The following is a 17256-nucleotide window of genomic DNA, read 5'->3' on the forward strand; positions in this document are numbered from 1 at the left end:
CCTGATGCGCACGAGATGGTAAGCGTTACGAAGGTCCAACTTAGTGAAAAACCTGGCTCCCTGCAGGATCTCGAAGGCTGAAGACATAAGAGGAAGCGGATAACGATTCTTCACTGTTATGTCATTCAGCCCTCGATAATCTATGCAGGGGCGCAGGGACCCGTCCTTCTTCTTAACAAAAAAAAAACCCCGCTCCGGCGGGAGAGGAGGAGGGGACTATGGTACCGGCGGCAAGAGCTACAGACAAATAATCTTCGAGAGCCTTACGTTCGGGAGCCGACAGAGAGTATAGTCTACCCCGGGGGGGAGTGGTTCCCGGAAGGAGATCAATACTACAATCATACGACCGGTGTGGAGGAAGAGAGGTGGCCCTGGACCGACTGAACACCGTGCGCAGATCGTGATATTCCTCCGGCACCCCTGTCAAATCACCAGGCTCCTCCTGTGAAGAAGAGACAGAGGAAACAGGAGGGATAGCAGACATTAAACATTTCACATGACAAGAGACGTTCCAGGAGAGGATAGAATTACTAGACCAATTAATAGAAGGATTATGACAAACTAGCCAGGGATGGCCCAAAACAACAGGTGTAAAAGGTGAACGAAAAATTAAAAAAGAAATGGTTTCGCTATGATTACCAGAGACAGTGAGGGTTAAAGGTAGCGTCTCACGCTGAATCCTGGGGAGAGGACTACCATCCAAGGCGAACAAGGCCGTGGGCTCCCTTAACTGTCTGAGAGGAATGTCATGTTCCCGAGCCCAGGTCTCGTCCATAAAACAGCCCTCCGCCCCAGAGTCTATTAAGGCACTGCAGGAAGCTGACGAACCGGTCCAGCGTAGATGGACCGACAAGGTAGTGCAGGATCTTGAAGGAGAGACAGGAGTAGTAGCGCTCACCAGTAGCCCTCCGCTTACTGATGAGCTCTGGCTTTTACTGGACATGAAGTGACAAAATGACCAGCAGAACCGCAATAGAGACAGAGGCGGTTGGTGATTCTCCGTTCCCTCTCCTTAGTCGAGATGCGGATACCTCCCAGCTGCATAGGCTCAGCACCCGAGCCGGCAGAGGAAGATGGTAGTGATGCGGAGAGGGGGGCAACGGAGAACGCGAGCTCCTTTCCACGAGCTCGGTGACGAAGATCAACCCGTCGCTCAATGCGAATAGCGAGTTCAATCAAGGAATCCACGCTGGAAGGAACCTCCCGGGAGAGAATCTCATCCTTTACCTCTGCGCGGAGACCCTCCAGAAAACGAGCGAGCAAGGCCGGCTCGTTCCAGCCACTGGAGGCAGCAAGAGTGCGAAACTCAATAGAGTAGTCTGTTATGGATCGATTACCTTGACATAGGGAAGACAGGACCCTGGAAGCCTCCTCCCCAAAAACAGATCGATCAAAAACCCGTATCATCTCCTCCTTAAAGTCCTGATACTGGTTAGTACACTCAGCCCTTGCCTCCCAGATTGCCGTGCCCCACTCACGAGCCCGTCCAGTAAGGAGAGATATGACGTAGGCGACACGAGCAGTGCTCCTGGCGTAAGTGTTGGGCTGGAGAGAAAACACAATATCACACTGGGTGAGGAACGAGCGGCATTCAGTGGGCTCCCCAGAGTAACACGGCGGGTTATTGATTCTGGGCTCCGGAGATTCGAAAGCCCTGGAAGTGGCCGGTGGATCGAGGCGGAGATGGTGAACCTGTTCTGTGAGGTTGGAGACTTGGGTGGCCAGGGTCTCAACGGCATGTCGAGCAGCAGACAATTCCTGCTCGTGTCTGCCTAGCATCGCTCCCTGGATCTCGACGGCTGAGTGGAGAGGATCCGAAGTCGCTGGGTCCATTCTTGGTCGGATTCTTCTGTTACGGTGCGTGAATGAGGACCCAAAAGCGAATTAACGTAAACAGAGCTTCTTTAATAACAAAACAAACGTAGGCTCAGATGGACCGGCAGATTCCGACAGGACAGGACAAGGTTGCAGCAAACATGACGATAGTCTGGTTCAGGCATGAATAACACAAACAAGAATCCGACAAAGACAGAAACAAAAACAGAGAGAGATATAGAGGACTAATCAGAGGGAAAAAGGGAACAGGTGGGAAAAGGGCTGACGAGGTAGTTAAGAGGAGACAAGGAACAGCTGGGGGAAAGAGGGGGAGAAAAGGTAACCTAATAACGACCAGCAGAGGGAGACAGGGTGAAGGGAAAGGACAGAAACAAGACACAACATGACAATACATGACAGAAATGCTTATGAGTGATTGGTCCTCTATGAGAAAGACTGTTGATTGGTTGTATATTCCTCTCATAGAGCCCCTGAGCGGTGTGATCGAGGGCATCAGTGCCGGCATGTTCCTCATTGTCATGGTGGTGGGAGTCACTGCACTGCTCATCTGCAGACAGAAAGTTCGCAAAGTGTGAGTTCCTGGCCCTCCCTGCCCCATGTAACCTACTCACACACTTTGACCTACCTATACACTGCATACCAGCGTGATATTGCACTCTACGTACACTCTACATACGACACTTGTGATTACAGTAGTGTGCAGGAGCGGCGGGTGGTCCGACTGAGCATGAGGAGGGAGAGGCCCACATCAGGAGTGCACATGGGCGTCAGGGGGTAAGAGGAGGAGCAGTCTGTGATCAGTTCTAATGCATTTAATTTGTTACATATATAAAATATCATGTGTTTCCTGGCAGGATAAAAACTCACAAAGAAATGACCATTATTGCATTTGAGCCAATAATACCTTTATCTCCCTTTTTTTTTTTCCAGTAACCGTCGTATTTCAAGGTATGTTTTAAATGCTTTGGTTATTGTTTTCACCCAATTACTGTTAAGTCCATTTTGGTTCGTCTTTTGCTCCACTCTGTTTGGCTCAAACCTTTTTTTAAATCTGTTGATCCTGCTGCAGCCCCGTCAAGATCATGCACTTTGAGTCCCACTACACCAAACTCCAGGCTGACTCCAATTATCTACTGTCTGAGGAGTACGAAGTAAGACTGGATAACATTCACTGTCCGTTGGGCATTCTCAATCACATATAATAGCATTGGAGTACATTTACAGGAAGTCGGAATAGTCCTATTTACTTTACTTTAATAAAGAAAACAATACAGACGTGTGTAGATGTATTTTCCTGCTCTGACACCTACCTTTTAATTTAAAGTGTTTTAAATAGTAGATTGATTATGACATTTTATTAAATGCATACAGTATTTACAGTGGCAAGAAAAAAGTATGTGAACCCTTTGGAAGTAGGTGGGCTGTGCCTTTTTTACTCCACACATAGTGCTGTATGTTCCTTCCAAACAACTCAACTTGAGTTTCATCTGTCCACAGAATGTTTTGCCAGTAGTGCTGTGGAACATCTAGGTGCACTTTTGCAAACTTCAGACATGCAGGAATGTTTTTGTTGGACAGCAGTGGCTTCTTCCGTGGTGTCCTCCCATGAACACCATTCTTGTTTAGTGCTTTACGTATCGTAGACTCGTCAACAGAGATGTTAGCATGTGATCTCGCAGTCATCTTTGCAGGACGGACCCTCCTAGGGAGAGTAGCAACAGTGCTGAACTTTCTCCATTTATAGGCAATTTGTCTTTACCGTAGACTGATGAACATCAAGGCTTTTAGAGATACTTCTGTAACCCTTTCCAGCTTTATGCAAGTCAACAATTCTTTATCTGAAGGTCTTCTGAGATCTCTTTTGTTTGAGGCATGGTTCACATCAGGCAATGCTTCTTGTGAATAGCAAACTCAAATTTTGTGAGTGTTTTTTGTAGGGCAAGGCAGCTCTAACCAACATCTCCAATATTGTCGCATTGATTGGAGAAGTCATTAGCCTAGGCGTTCACATACTTTCCCCAACCTACACTGTGAATGTTTAAATGATGTATTCGATATAGACAAGAAAAATACAATAATTTGTGTGTTATTAGTTTAAGCACACTGTTTGTCTATTGTTGTGACTTAGATGAAGATCAGATCAAATTTGATGACTAATTTATGCAGAGCTCCAGGTAATTCCAAAGGGTTCACATACTTTTTCTTGCCACTGTATGTTCAGTAGGTATCTTTGGTAAACCTAACGTGTCACTTCCTGTGTAAGGACCTGAAAGACGTAGGAAGGAACCAGCCCCTGGACACAGCCCTACTGCCAGAGAACAGGGGGAAGAACCGATACAACAACATCCTTCCCTGTGAGTCAGATGCACAATGCGATTTCACAGGGTTCGAATACATAGACAAAAAACAAGAAAAAAACAAACAATTTAGAGATTTCTTTCTTTTCACTATGACAACTAAATTGCCAACTCAATGTCTTTGTGCATGGCCTGTGTTGTGTAGACGACTTGACCCGTGTGAAGCTGTCCTATGTGGATGATGATCCGTGCTCTGACTACATCAACGCCAGCTACATTCCTGTAAGTTATCCAAACAAACGGACAAATCCGAACCAACCTTCACTCTGGTAAAATCCCCTCTGTTGTGTGGGGTGGGGGGCTGGAGGTGGTTGGGAGGGCTGGGGTAGGACTGGAGGTGGTTGGAAGGGCTGGGGTAGGACTGGAGGTGGTTGGGAGGGGTGGGGTAGGACTGGAAGTGGTTGGGAGGGGTGGGGTAGGGTAGGGCTGGAGGTAGTTGGGAGGGGTGGGGTAGGGCAGGAGGTAGTTGGGAGGGGTGGGGTAGGGCTGGAGGTAGTTGTGAGGGGTGGGGTAGGGCTGGAGGTAGTTATGAGGGGTGGGGTAGGACTGGAGGTAGTTGTGAGGGGTGGGGTAGAGTTGGAGGTAGTTGTGAGGGGCGAGGTAGGACTGGAGGTAGTTGTGAGGGGTGGGGTTGGACTGGAAGTGGTTGGGAGGGGTGGGGTAGGGCTGGAGGTAGTTGGGAGGGGTGGGGTAGGGCTGGAGGTAGTTGTGAGGGGTGGGGTATGGCTGGAGGTAGTTGTGAGGGGTGGGGTAGGGCTCGAGGTAGTTGGGAGTGGTGGGGTAGGGCTGGAGGTAGTTGTGAGGGGTGGGGTAGGGCTGGAGGTAGTTGTGAGGGGTGGGGTAGGGCTGGAGGTAGTTGGGAGGGGTGGGGTAGGGCTGGAGGTAGTTGGGAGGGGTGGGGTAGAGCTGGAGATAGTTGGGAGGGGTGAGGTAGGGCTGGAGGTAGTTGGGAGGGGTGGGGTAGAGCTGGAGGTAGTTGTGTGGGGTAGGGCTGGAGGTAGTTGTGAGGGGTGGGGGAGGGCTGGAGGTAGTTGGGAGGGGTGGGGTAGTTCTGGAGGTAGTTGGGAGGGGTGGGGTAGGGCTGGAGGTAGTTGTGAGGGGTGGTGGAGAGCTGGAGGTAGTTGGGATGGGTGGGGTAGGGCTGGAGGTAGTTGGGGGGGTGGGGTAGGGCTGGAGGTAGTTGGGAGGGGTGGGGTAGAGCTGGAGGTAGTTGTGAGGGTGGGGGAGGGCTGGAGGTAGTTGTGAGGGTTGGGATAGGGCTGAAGGTGGTTGGGAGGGGTGGGATAGGGCTGGAGGTAGTTGTGAAGGGTGGGGTAGGGCTGGAGGTAGTTGTGAGGGGTGGGGGAGGGCTGGAGGTAGTTGTGAGGGGTGGGGAGGGCTGGAGGTAGTTGTGAGGGGTGGGGTAGGGTTGGAGGTGGTTGGGTGGCCTGCGACACCATTTTTATATAAAATTATTTAGATACCCCACCATGTAAAAGTAGTTATGTAATCAATGTTACTTTTTGAATTTGGGCTATGACAGTCTGTTACAGTCGGACAGTACTTTTTTTTGTTGCAGTATTTCAATCTGAAGATGCATCAGAAAGGAATTGGGAAGTTCAATAGATCATCAGGCAATAATGTTGTATGATCTTCTGTGTAGAAAAGAACATAATCATTGAAGATGTTATTTTTCCCCCAGTCTGATTTAGTGCCTAGGATTGTCCACTCGGTTCTAACGGTTTGTGGGCATAGTAGAGGGAAACAGTACGGACGTATGTGTTCCTTAGAGTCATATATGTCAGGGATGGGGTCATAATATTTTGTATCTTCCTTAAACTATTCAAAAGATAGAGAAACATTTGTAAGAAGAAAACAGAAACCACTCTGTTCATTAAAACCGCCTCTACCAGAGGTTACTTACGTTACCCAGGTTCTATGAACCAAGCGCAAATGTTCTCTTAGGACCCCATTTTCCAATCAGATGGGGTCGCGACCCCTAGTTTGGGAAACCCTGCCGTAAACTCAGTTCCTCGGGGCAGGGTTGATTGATTGATTCTCAGCCATGTTCCTCAATTAGTATACCTGGGATTTACTACTTACTACACTCCCTGTGGAGCATAAGGCTGCCTGCCACAAGCTCATGCCATGCCAGACAATCCTTTGCAGCTTTTTTAGCTGCTTCATTAAACTTAATAATAAGGGTCAGGTGAAAAACGAAATGTCAATTAAATCTCTTCTTGTTTCAGGGGAACAACTTCCGTAGGGAGTACATCGCCACTCAGGGCCCACTTCCTGGAACCAAGGATGACTTCTGGAAGATGGTGTGGGAGCAGAATGTCAATAACATTGTCATGGTGACACAGTGTGTGGAGAAAGGCAGGGTGGGTAGAAGGAGTTGCCTTTTTGCTTTGTCCGGACCAGTGCTGCTATCATGTTCTGTTGAACAACATGTTATTACAATGTTACTATCTACGCGTCTTTGTGTGGTCCTTCCAGGTGAAGTGTGATCACTACTGGCCCTTTGACCAGGAACCTTTGTATTATGGAGACCTCATAGTCCAGATGCTGTCTGAGTCTGTGCTGCCAGAGTGGACTATCCGGGAATTCAAGATTTGCAGCGTGAGTGTGCAGGACACTGATTCTGGAAACTGATTTTTTTTTAAATACCAGGTTCTTTTCTTCAAAGTGATATATTGTGTGTTGGCCTTAAATTCAGTTTCACATATAGTAGTGATTGTTTTTTTTGATCATATTGAAATACAGTGGGAGTAGTGAACTATATATGTAGTTAAATTAGTAATTTATCTACATTTTGCAGTAGCTTGTTGGTAGTTCAACTAAATTCAAATCTAGGTAGTGTTTTCGGTAGTTAATAACTTTTTTGCCATGTAGTGGCATGGCTAACTACTTTTGCAAAAATATAAGCAAATATGGGTGAATCGGGCAATAATTTCAATATTTTGCAGTATCAGACCTGCCTAATTCTCACTTGAAATATGTTGTTTTGTGTTTAATAGGCAAAATTTCACATTCTGTTAACATATGACCCAAAAATGATCTGTTCTTGCAATTTGTAGTCTATGACATTTCAGATTTACTGTATATATGATAATGTTTCACAAAGTAGTTTGGTTGTAGTGAGTAACTTGAGTTAGCTAAGTAAACTTTTTCTGAAGGGTAGCTTTAATGTAGCCTAACATCTTCCAGTGTGAAGTATTTGGCAGCTTGTTAAACCATATTTTCAGAGTAGCTTCTCCAACACTTGAAATATGACCATAATTGGGTGCAGCTAATGCTGTCTTGACGTATCATTATGTGACAGCACATACAGTAGGTAAGTAGCGAGCGGTGTGTAGTCAGCCTCTATTAAGTCTCTCTTTCTGACTGTGTCTTAACTCCCATGCAGGAGGACCAGTTGAACTACTCCAGGGTGGTGCGTCAGTTCCACTACACGGTGTGGCCCGACCACGGCGTCCCAGAGACCACCCAGTCACTCATCCAGTTTGTCAGGACCGTCAGGGACTATGTCAACAGGACCCCTGGGTCTGGGGCCACCGTAGCTCACTGCAGGTGGGTCACTGTCCCAATTCCCTAGTCTCCCATTCAAAACAAAAACTCCATAGGACACACTGAGATATAGTGTCTCGTCTTTCCTGAAGAGACAGTATAGTTACAGCCTGCAGTAATGACCAGAGTTAAGGTTAATTCCATTTCAATTCAAAAGAATTTGACTGAAATGATGTTGACAAATTATATTTCCCCTCTCTGTTTAGGTAAGGTAACTAAACTGTATTTGCCCTCCAACCTTTTCTCTCTCTCTCTCTCTCTCTCTCTCTCTCTCTCTCTCTCTCTCTGTCTGTCTGTCTGTCTGTCTGTCTGTCTGTCTGTCTGTCTGTCTGTCTGTCTGTCTGTCTGTCTGTCTGTCTGTCTGTCTGTCTGTCTGTCTGTCTGTCTGTCTGTCTGTCTGTCTGTCTGTCTGTCTCTCTCTCTCTCTCTCTCTCTCTCTCGCTCTCTCTCTCGCTTTGTCTTTCTCTCGCTCTCCTCTCTGTCACAGTGCTGGTGTGGGCCGTACAGGGACTTTCATATCCCTGGACAGAGTCCTGCAGCAGCTGGACACAAAGGACACAGTAGACATCTACGGAGCTGTCTTCGACCTGCGTCTCCACCGCTCACACATGGTGCAGACTGAGGTGAGACGGGTGTGTGTTTGTGTGAGATACAGTTTTACAGTTTTACTCTGTGTTACTCTGTGTGTATGTGCAGTTGTGTGTTAACTCCAGAACCTGTGTTATGTAATAACACATCCTGACATTGATATATATGGGTATGTTTCTTTTCTTCTTTTCTTTAAAGTGCCAGTATGCGTATCTCCACCAGTGTATGAGAGACGTCCTCCGAGCCAGGAAGCTTCGCAGTGAGCAGGAGAACCCCCTCTACCCCATCTATGAGAATGTCAACCCTGACCCCCAAAGAGGTAAGCCCTCACATTCCTTAGAACTCTCTGTACTGCAGTTCATATCTAGAAGACATCACAAATTACCTATCCTGTCAAATATTAGCCTGGTGCCTGGTCCAGTCTGTTTGTGCTTAGCCAACTCCTGTCTGGGTTAAAGTAAGATAATACAGTATTCATATGCCATTTAGCAGACACTTTTATCCAAAGTGTCTTACAGTCATGCGTGCATGCGTTTTACATATGGGTGGTCCCGGGAATCGAACCCACTACCCTGGAATAGCAAACGCGTAGGACATGGCAACGATAGTAGAGATTACTATAACACTTACAGTTATACGACCAGGCTACTCAAGCTACCCATTTCAAACACAAAACGCAGCTACACACATTTAGGAGGTTGGAGAGCTGGATGACATCACAAATTATATTTTTTGTTTTGTTTTTGGCCTACAGATATGGTGTATGCCAGACGTTAAAGAGTGTCAGGACTACTGAAGGAGAGAACTGTTTGTACTTTCACTAGTATAGCACTGCAGGGACACATGTTCTACTATTTCTGTTGATTGTTCTTTTCTAGATATTATGGAATATAGAACACTTTATAGATATTAAATGATATGAGAATATATATTAACATTATTGTATATACTTGCCTTATATCTGTGTGTTTGTATATATGCTTTACATTTGCATCCTTGGCTTTCGTACACAGTGTGTTCATTTTGTTTGTTAAGCTGCCATTTATACATTATTACGTAAAAACCTGTAAAAAAAAAAATGTCAAAAATCTGATACTGCATAAGTAAAAATGATCTAACAGTATTCACATATCTACAGTAAATGTACAGGCTATTGCATCTTTCAGAAGTCACATTTTTCTCAAATGTTAGACAAAAATGCTTTCTGTTTGAAATTATACTTATTTTCATAAGCACTGAAATCATTCAAAAATATCTGAAATATGTATGTAGATAAACCCATTGCACATTTATTTGTGGATATTGTACAGCCCGTGCGATATATCGCTTGAATAGAAAACTAGTCATGTAAAAGGATGACCATATGAGTTATGAAAGCACACCGTTTATGTTGTGTAATCCATATATGTAGCCTGTAAGATGATAATGATTTTTGTGTATATTTTATGTATTTTAAAACATCGTTTGATGTATTTTAAAATCATGTCATGGAACTACAAATCACACACATCTTACAATGTGCAAATCCACAACTCACACATTGGCAAACATGATTGTAATCATCTGAGTGATTGATGGATTCTGTGAATCGTTACACAAATGATAGTAGTTACTGTATGCAGTTTCCCATTTTGCAATCTAAGTAGGCCTAGAAACGTATCAAGACGAGGGCATTAATATATTATTTGAGTGTTTCAATAAAATACTTAGATAACTAAAAAAATAATTGACAATTATTTATTCATATAATACATTTATTATGGAGTCATGATTTGGGAGATGATGACCCAAGAGCCCCCCCCCCCCCCAAATCATCGCGCATGCGCAGTGGGCTGCATATTCACCACATTGAAAATGTTTGCCTGAAACTCTCGGAAGTTTAGCCAAGAAGTTGCTGTGATTTACTTAGCTGCAATAAAGACGGTGCCACTAAAATAACCTAGCTTATTTTTTGGGGGGTATATATATATATAGAAAGAGAGAGACATAAAGGATTATACATGGATTTATATCAATATACATTATATTGTGGTCGAAAACATGAATGGTAGCCACCTTTGGAAGAAGTTGTGATTTATTTATTTTTTTGGCGCTCTACTAGCTAACAACGCAGAGTAAAGATGGTGGAGTTGAGCTAGCTTCGTATGAGATAGCAGAGCTAGCTAGCTAGGTTGCTATCGTTTGTGTCTGAAAAGTTTGGAAGAACTGCCCCCTTCCGTTTGCCATACTCGTAAGTATTCCAAAAATGTGTTAGTTAAGACAACTTGCATTCTATGTTTTTTTTATTACTAATTCGCTAGCTAACTAGCGTGGCTGCTAGCAATTCACGAGAGCTAGCTACTGTAGTTAGCTAATGTTAACCTACTGGCTACAGTAATGAATGTGCTAACGGTGAAGTTTCGTAGTTAGTCAACCACGTCTGACCAAGGAGATTAAGTTACTAACGTTAACATTATCTAACCATTTGAGGAACTAGCTAGCTATAACGTTAACTATATATTTTCATATCTATAAAGCCAGTTAAACCAACATCTTGTATTCGGAATATAATGCTTTGGCCCAAGCTACTTCTAGAGTTAGCCAGCGGAATTCGGTAACTTTAGCTAGCTTGTAACGACGTTAACTTTCCTTACTAGCTAACATTGTCTTATTTACATCCATTGAGGCCAACGCTAACCTTTTAACTTGCCAGACACAATAGCTAGCTAACGAACTCCAGTTGTATAACAAACTAGGTCGTCCAGCTACCTAACTTGGCTGACTGTAAATGATCTGTGTGCAGGCCCACATCTTATGTTGGCATAGCAGATAAAGAAAACATGAGTGCTCGGAAGATGGAACCAGGGATACTGGAGGTTGGATCTAGGTAAAAAAAAATATATATATATATTTTACTTTATTTAGCTACAACTCTTCCTATGATGTCTTTTCACTCTTATATGATGTCCATTCAATCATATTTAAATGACCTTATGATCCAGACATCAGATGGTGCTCTGAAGAAGCCATGGGTAGCTGTTTAAGCTGTCCAGAGAAGGAGTCAATCCCAGATAATCATCAAACCAAATTTAAGGTGAGTCTCTTGATCCATTACAACAAACATACTTCAACGGTGGATCATTGCTGAGCCCATATTCTACTCCCTAGTTATGACAGATTTTGCGACATGTCAAAATATGGAGACCTCTCACCTGAATGAATGGGAGATATTTGTTGCATAATGAAGACCAGCTTCAATGCATTGCAGAGTACACATGTTTGTGTCGACTGACACAGTGACCATTGTGTAACGTTATTGTTCTGTTGCCAGGTGATAAACGTGGATGACGATGGGAACGAGCTGGGCTCAGGCATGATGGAGCTGACAGAGGTAGAGCTCGTCCTCCACACCTATCGCCGTGACGACGTCAAGTGGCCCTACATGTGCCTGCGTCGCTATGGCTATGACTCCAACCTCTTCTCCTTCGAGAGTGGCCGCCGCTGCCAGACGGGACAAGGTAAATTAATAGAGCTTTCCATTCCGCACAATTATTGATTTCACGTATTTCATTCATTGATTTTTGTCATTTTCAAGGGCCGCTCAGCGTATGTCGCACCATTGACATTGAGGTCATTTAACAGACGCTCTTATCCAGAGCGATTTAAAGGAGCAATTATGGTTACGTGCCTTGCTCAGTGGCACATCAACATATTTTTCACATAGTCAGCTCTGGGATTCGAACGAGCGTTCTGTCAGTTACTAGCCCAACTTTCTTAACCGCTAGGCTACCTAACTAACTTATGTGGTGCCCCAGCTTCCTGGCCATTATTATACATTTTTACATTTTAGTTATTTGGCAGACGCACTTATCCGTAGCATTAATCATAAGGGAGCTAGGTGAGACGACCACATATCAGTCATAGTAAGCAAAACATTTCCTCTATAAAGCAGATATCAGCAAAGTCAGTGCTAGTAAGAAAAGACAAGTGTTAGTGCCAGAGGCAAGGGTGTTAGTATTTGTTTTTTGGGTGGGGGAGGGTTAACCGTTATAAAAAGCACATCAGAATACATTGAATCACATCTGCAACTAGGTCATTAGGCCCCAACATCAGCTTTACTGTTATATCGACTTGAACCAGTGAAATATTGATTATGCTGCAATGCTAATGACACAATTGTCTGTGTGGTTATTTTTTGACTCCATCCATGCTTTCAAAGGGATGAGGTCTGGGGGGGGGGGGTACTATGGGTTCTGGGGTTCTGGTAAGTCAGGCTTGCTGTGTTCCCGTGCTGTGATAATGATGTAATAATGTGATTACCAGAAATGTTAGTCATAGAAATAGAATCATAATGGCTTCATTGACTTAAATACGGCAATAGAAGCCCACTCTCGTGATTCTATTTCTGTGGTGACAGTATTGATGCCTGTGTCTGACTCTGTGTGGTGTTGTGCTTGAGGGAGTTGGAGTTTTCGGGTTTGGTCCCGCATAAGTTGTGTGTTCTGTTCTCTGTGCAGTGTGACTAGTCTCGGTGATAGGATCCTGTGTAGTTTGTCCCTGATCTGATGCCATACCTATGGTTGTTCCTATGTGTTCCTTCTTGACGTATTACTACGCTTCCTTTTTATCTCTATGGCTCTGTTGCTTTCACCTATCCAGTCCCTTTACATCATTGATTACAAGGCAGGCAAGGGCATAGGTGGCAAGGACAAGTTGAAAGAGCCCATAGATGTACAAAACTTTGTTAAACGTGAGTGCGTGAGCAGTGCTGGTAATGGTTGTTTCTCAAAACGTCTATATTGCAGTCGTGCTGCCCAATGTGTGGTTCCTGAGTTGAACATCATGATGAGCTTAGCGGCGCAACCGCACTTTTGACTTTTCTTGACTGCGTTTGACTGTGTCTTCAGGGATCTTTGCCTTTAAGTGTGCTCGGGCGGAGGAGATCTTCAACATGCTGCAGGAGGTGATGCACAACCACAGCATCAGTGTGGTGGAGGAGGCCGTACTGGAGACCAACCAGCAGGCCACACATACTCCTGCCGGTAATCCTATATTCATCCTACAACTAGGGCTTGCACAGGCCCCATAATGAATACTTCTACCAACACTTGCAATGACCTGAGAAATGCCTGTTCCTGTCCCTAGAATGTCCATTGCCTCATATGGCTGTCACACTCTCAAATACCTAACTCTTTCATTACTGAGCCTTCCTTCATTAGATAACTGCTATAAAAAGAAAAGGCTGAAGTCTTGTCTGTCAGTCAACCCTTTCATTGTCCCCACTGACCCCCAGTTCTTCGCTTATGTCTATTCAGCTCTGGGCTACTCTGTTCCCACCGTGCACAATGGTGTCACCCGGATCCCTTCGGTGGGCGACGCCCCCTCGCACCCCTCCACACGCCACCCATCTGTGGCCAGCACCCGACTGCCCTCGGTGGGAGAGGAGTCTACACACCCCCTCCTAGTGGCTGACGAGGCGGTGAGAGAACAACTCTAACACCAAATGCCTGGCGAATTTGAGGGAATATAATAAGGCCTGCCCTGCACACTGAAATACTCCCAAAACGTATAGCTTTATTGATAAGATCTCCATACAAATGTTTGGGTCATGTTCAGTAGAGCACATTTTGAGATATCCTAAAGAACACACCCACTGTGCTACTTGTGACATCCATGGGAAATAATGAGTTGATGTAGAAGCTGCTGAGTTGGGGTGATAACGATGTTCTATTAACCCTGTCTCCTGATCCGTCCACAGGTCCACACTTATGTGAACACCACAGGCCTGCTGGATGACCAGCCCAGCCCTCTGACTGCTCCAGCCCCTCTGGACAGCCCTGGCTCAGCCCAGTCCCAGTGCCCCCCTACACCACCACCTCCGCGGGTAGCCAGACCAGAGCCCCAGGCCCAGCTCCAGGAAGAACCCCAGGTACTGCTGGAGTCCCAGGGGGTACGCTTCGTGCTGGGGCCCACCCCTGCGCAGAAAAAGATGGCCAAGGGGAAGCATCAGACTGAGGATGGAGATGAAGAGGAGGCAGGGGAGGACTCAGAGTCCCCGGAGCCTGGAGAGGGAGAGACCAACGGCCACACAGACATGGAGGCCCCAGTCCCACCAGAGGGCCAGCCTCAGCCGTCCTCTACACACTCCAATGGCTCCTCTGCCTCTGTCGGGGCTCCAGCCACAGCCCCTCGCCGCCATCTCTTGCCCCCCGTGACCCCCGACACCCTGCAGAATGTCAACAACTCAGCCCAGCGGCGCACGGCCCTCCTAGACTACGAGAACCTCCCAGCCCTGCCGCCCGTCTGGGAGACCCGCAAGCCCAGCAACGAGGAGGAGGAGAACAACAGTGGACCCCGTGGTGGAGGAGGCCAGGGGGGGCTAAAGATGTCCTCCCTCAACGGCTACAACCACCACAGCCTCCTCCACCACTCCTACTCCCATCCCCTGTCAGCCCACCCCCCTCTGTCAGCCATGGAGTCCTCCCACAACTATGTGAACACAGAGAATGTGACTGCCCCCCTCAGCGCCCGCTGTGCCCCCGACACGGCACGCCGCCGCAGCGACGGGCCCATCGTGTTCAACTTCGACTTCCGCCGGCCGTTGGGTCAGGAGCATCCCAAGACGCTCAACTACATCGAGGTGGAGATGGAAACTACCGCCTCTTCCTCCGCAGCCTCCAAGGGTGCGTCCTCAGACACCAGCAACCCCCACACGCCCCGCACCCCAACCTCGCCGCCTCTGCCTACCACCCCCACGCGCCGCACCGAGCTCTACGCCTTCATCGACATCGAGCGCACCGCCGCCATGTCCAACCTGCAGAAGGCCCGGCCGCATGACGACGGGTCACTGAGGAAAACGCGGCACAATAGCACAGAGCTTCCCACCAAAAGCACTGTCTGACTATTACCTGATCCGCCTGGCACCTTTTTCTACCATTTACCCCTTTTTTAAATATGAAACAAATGGGAAGGCAGCCTGTACAGGGGCCTTTGTTAGAGACACAGACAGAGAAACACGTGACGGAGACATTGGAAATGCAAAGAGACTCCAGAAAGCGGTCCTAAAATGAGATATAAACAGACTTGATTGGGGTTACCTGTAAGGGAATTCAGGTAGACCAAAGTAGGTACTTACTTGCCATATACCAATTTATTCCTATGGTAATATAATACCTCTTCTCCTTCACCCATTCTACAGTGCATTTGGGTTGTTTATTATGTTAATAAGACTGGACTGCATTCCTCCTCACCCACCGTACAAATCAGTATTACTGAACAAAGCATTCCATTTAGCCTTTTTATGATTCACTACATGCTGCTGTAATTTCAGTATCTGAGGATTACATGGTACACTTCATGTTTGACTATGTACAGTAGATTCTGGCACAATAAATGTCTGTTCTGTTTGTATTTAGCTGATCAATGCTTCCCCCCCTTAACTTTAATCCTAGATGATCGAGCACTAACTAGATATGAAGGTATGACATGTATTCTATCCAAATTATACAAGGTTTGATATTGTGGGTATGGGCCTCCTTATATAAATGACCCGATGTGGTTTGATATCCCTCAATATTTTAACAAATCAGATGACATCTAATATACGCTACTGGTCAAAAGTTTTAGAACACCTACTCATTCAGGGGGTTTCCTTAATTTTTACTATTTTCTACTTTGTAGAATAATAGTGAAGACATCAACACTGAAGTCATGTAGTAACCATAGTGATATATCTAAATATATTTGAGAGTCTTCAATGTAGCCACCCTTTGCCTTGATTACAGCTTTGCACACTATTGGCATTCTCTCAACCAGCTTCACCTGGAATGCTTTTCTGAAAGTCTTGAAGGAGTTCCCACATATTCTGAGCACTTGTTAGCATGCTTTTCCTTCACTCTGCGGTCAAACTCATCCCAAACCATCTTAATTGGGTGGAGGCCAGGTCATCTGATGCACCACTACATCACGCTCCTTCTTGGTCAAATAGCCTTTGCACAGCCTGGAGGTGTGTTGGGTCATTGTCCTGTTGAGAAACAAATGATAGTCCCACTAAGCGCAAACCGGATAGGATGGCGTATCGCTGTGGTAGCTAAGTGTGCCTTGAATTCTAAATAAATTGGACTGTGTTACCAAAAAAGCACCACCTCCATGCTTTATGGTGGGGAGATCGTCTGTTCAAAGACACCAAAAATCTCAAATTTGGACTCCAGACCAAAGGACAAATTTCTTCTTGGTGTCCTTTAGTGGTTTATTTGCGGCAATTTGACCATGAAGGTTTGATGTTGAGTTACTTGAACATCCTCTGCAGCAGAGGTAACTCAGGGTCTTTTCTGTGGCAGTCATAACGCTTGGTTTTTGCGACTGCACTTGACATTTTCCATATTGACGGTTGTTTCTCTTTGCTTATTTTAATTGTTCTTGCCATAATATGTACTTGGGTCTTTTACCAAATAGAGCTATCTTCTGTATACACCTACCTTGGCTCAAACGTGTTAATTGAAATGCATTCCAGGTGACTACCTCATGAATCTGGTTGAGTGTGCAAAGCAAAGGGTGGCTATTTGAAGAATCTCATATTTTGGTTACATGATTCCATCTGTTATTTCGTTCTACAATGTAGAAAATAAAAACCCTTGGATGATGTCCTAAAACTTGAATGGTAGTGTACGTGCAGTTCTAATTTGTCTCAGCCTTAATATGTTCTACTTGCTAGGAACGCCTTTAAGCTAGACTCTGCAATATGACAAGTTAACTAATGTAAGCATGCATTGAAGTTTGAGCCAATGGTGCTCTTGTAAGATTTGAATACTTCCCTGCATACATTCAGAGAAGTTGAGACGCAGGGTTCTTGTTGATTTATGAAGGAAGTTGCCCTGCTGTGTTTCATGTCGCTGAGTCTACCTTCAGTGTGTTCAAATACTAATAAAATGGCATTTAGGACAACTTC

General features: G+C 45.6%; 2 protein-coding genes across 5 annotated transcripts in view; both read left to right on the forward strand.

Moving 5' to 3' along the window:
- Positions 1 to 11357, forward strand: part of LOC110524302 (receptor-type tyrosine-protein phosphatase beta) — a 52719-nt gene extending 41362 nt beyond the window's left edge. For 2 of the 4 annotated variants that reach the window (XM_036979176.2, XM_090233385.1), the window contains 12 exons: positions 2302 to 2407; positions 2530 to 2610; positions 2767 to 2784; positions 2906 to 2987; positions 4100 to 4190; positions 4339 to 4415; positions 6422 to 6556; positions 6672 to 6794; positions 7582 to 7745; positions 8230 to 8365; positions 8529 to 8649; positions 9085 to 10053. In XM_036979176.2, the coding sequence (XP_036835071.2) occupies positions 2302 to 2407; positions 2530 to 2610; positions 2767 to 2784; positions 2906 to 2987; positions 4100 to 4190; positions 4339 to 4415; positions 6422 to 6556; positions 6672 to 6794; positions 7582 to 7745; positions 8230 to 8365; positions 8529 to 8649; positions 9085 to 9107 (1157 nt within the window). In that variant the 3' untranslated portion in view covers positions 9108 to 10053. Of the gene's footprint in view, positions 1 to 2301; positions 2408 to 2529; positions 2611 to 2766; positions 2785 to 2905; positions 2988 to 4099; positions 4191 to 4338; positions 4416 to 6421; positions 6557 to 6671; positions 6795 to 7581; positions 7746 to 8229; positions 8366 to 8528; positions 8650 to 9084; positions 10054 to 11112; positions 11197 to 11311 lie in introns of those variants that run through there. The other 2 variants (XR_016495531.1, XM_090233383.1) reach the window with 2 other exon arrangements.
- On the forward strand, positions 11157 to 17252 carry LOC110524313 (fibroblast growth factor receptor substrate 2). Its single transcript, XM_090233395.1, has 6 exons — positions 11157 to 11196; positions 11312 to 11403; positions 11641 to 11827; positions 13217 to 13351; positions 13625 to 13788; positions 14068 to 17252. The coding sequence occupies exons 2-6, from the start codon at positions 11338 to 11340 to the stop codon at positions 15208 to 15210; spliced, it is 1695 nt and encodes a 564-aa protein (XP_090089521.1). The 5' UTR covers positions 11157 to 11196; positions 11312 to 11337; the 3' UTR covers positions 15211 to 17252.
- Positions 17253 to 17256: the final 4 nt, after the last annotated feature.

This window comes from Oncorhynchus mykiss, chromosome 1 (assembly GCF_057628025.1).
Source record: "Oncorhynchus mykiss isolate SJ-2025 chromosome 1, ASM5762802v1, whole genome shotgun sequence".
In the NCBI taxonomy this organism is placed as follows: Eukaryota; Metazoa; Chordata; class Actinopteri; order Salmoniformes; family Salmonidae; genus Oncorhynchus; species Oncorhynchus mykiss.

Bases quoted from the DNA above. Each gene is read 5' to 3' on its own strand.
- LOC110524313 (XM_090233395.1), top strand. From the start codon at position 11,338: ATGGGTAGCTGTTTAAGCTGTCCAGAGAAGGAGTCAATCCCAGATAAT. The intron at 11,828-13,216 runs GTAAATTAATAG...CTGTGTCTTCAG, and splicing joins CCGCTGCCAGACGGGACAAG to GGATCTTTGCCTTTAAGTGT. The intron at 13,789-14,067 runs GTGAGAGAACAA...ATCCGTCCACAG, and splicing joins TCCTAGTGGCTGACGAGGCG to GTCCACACTTATGTGAACAC.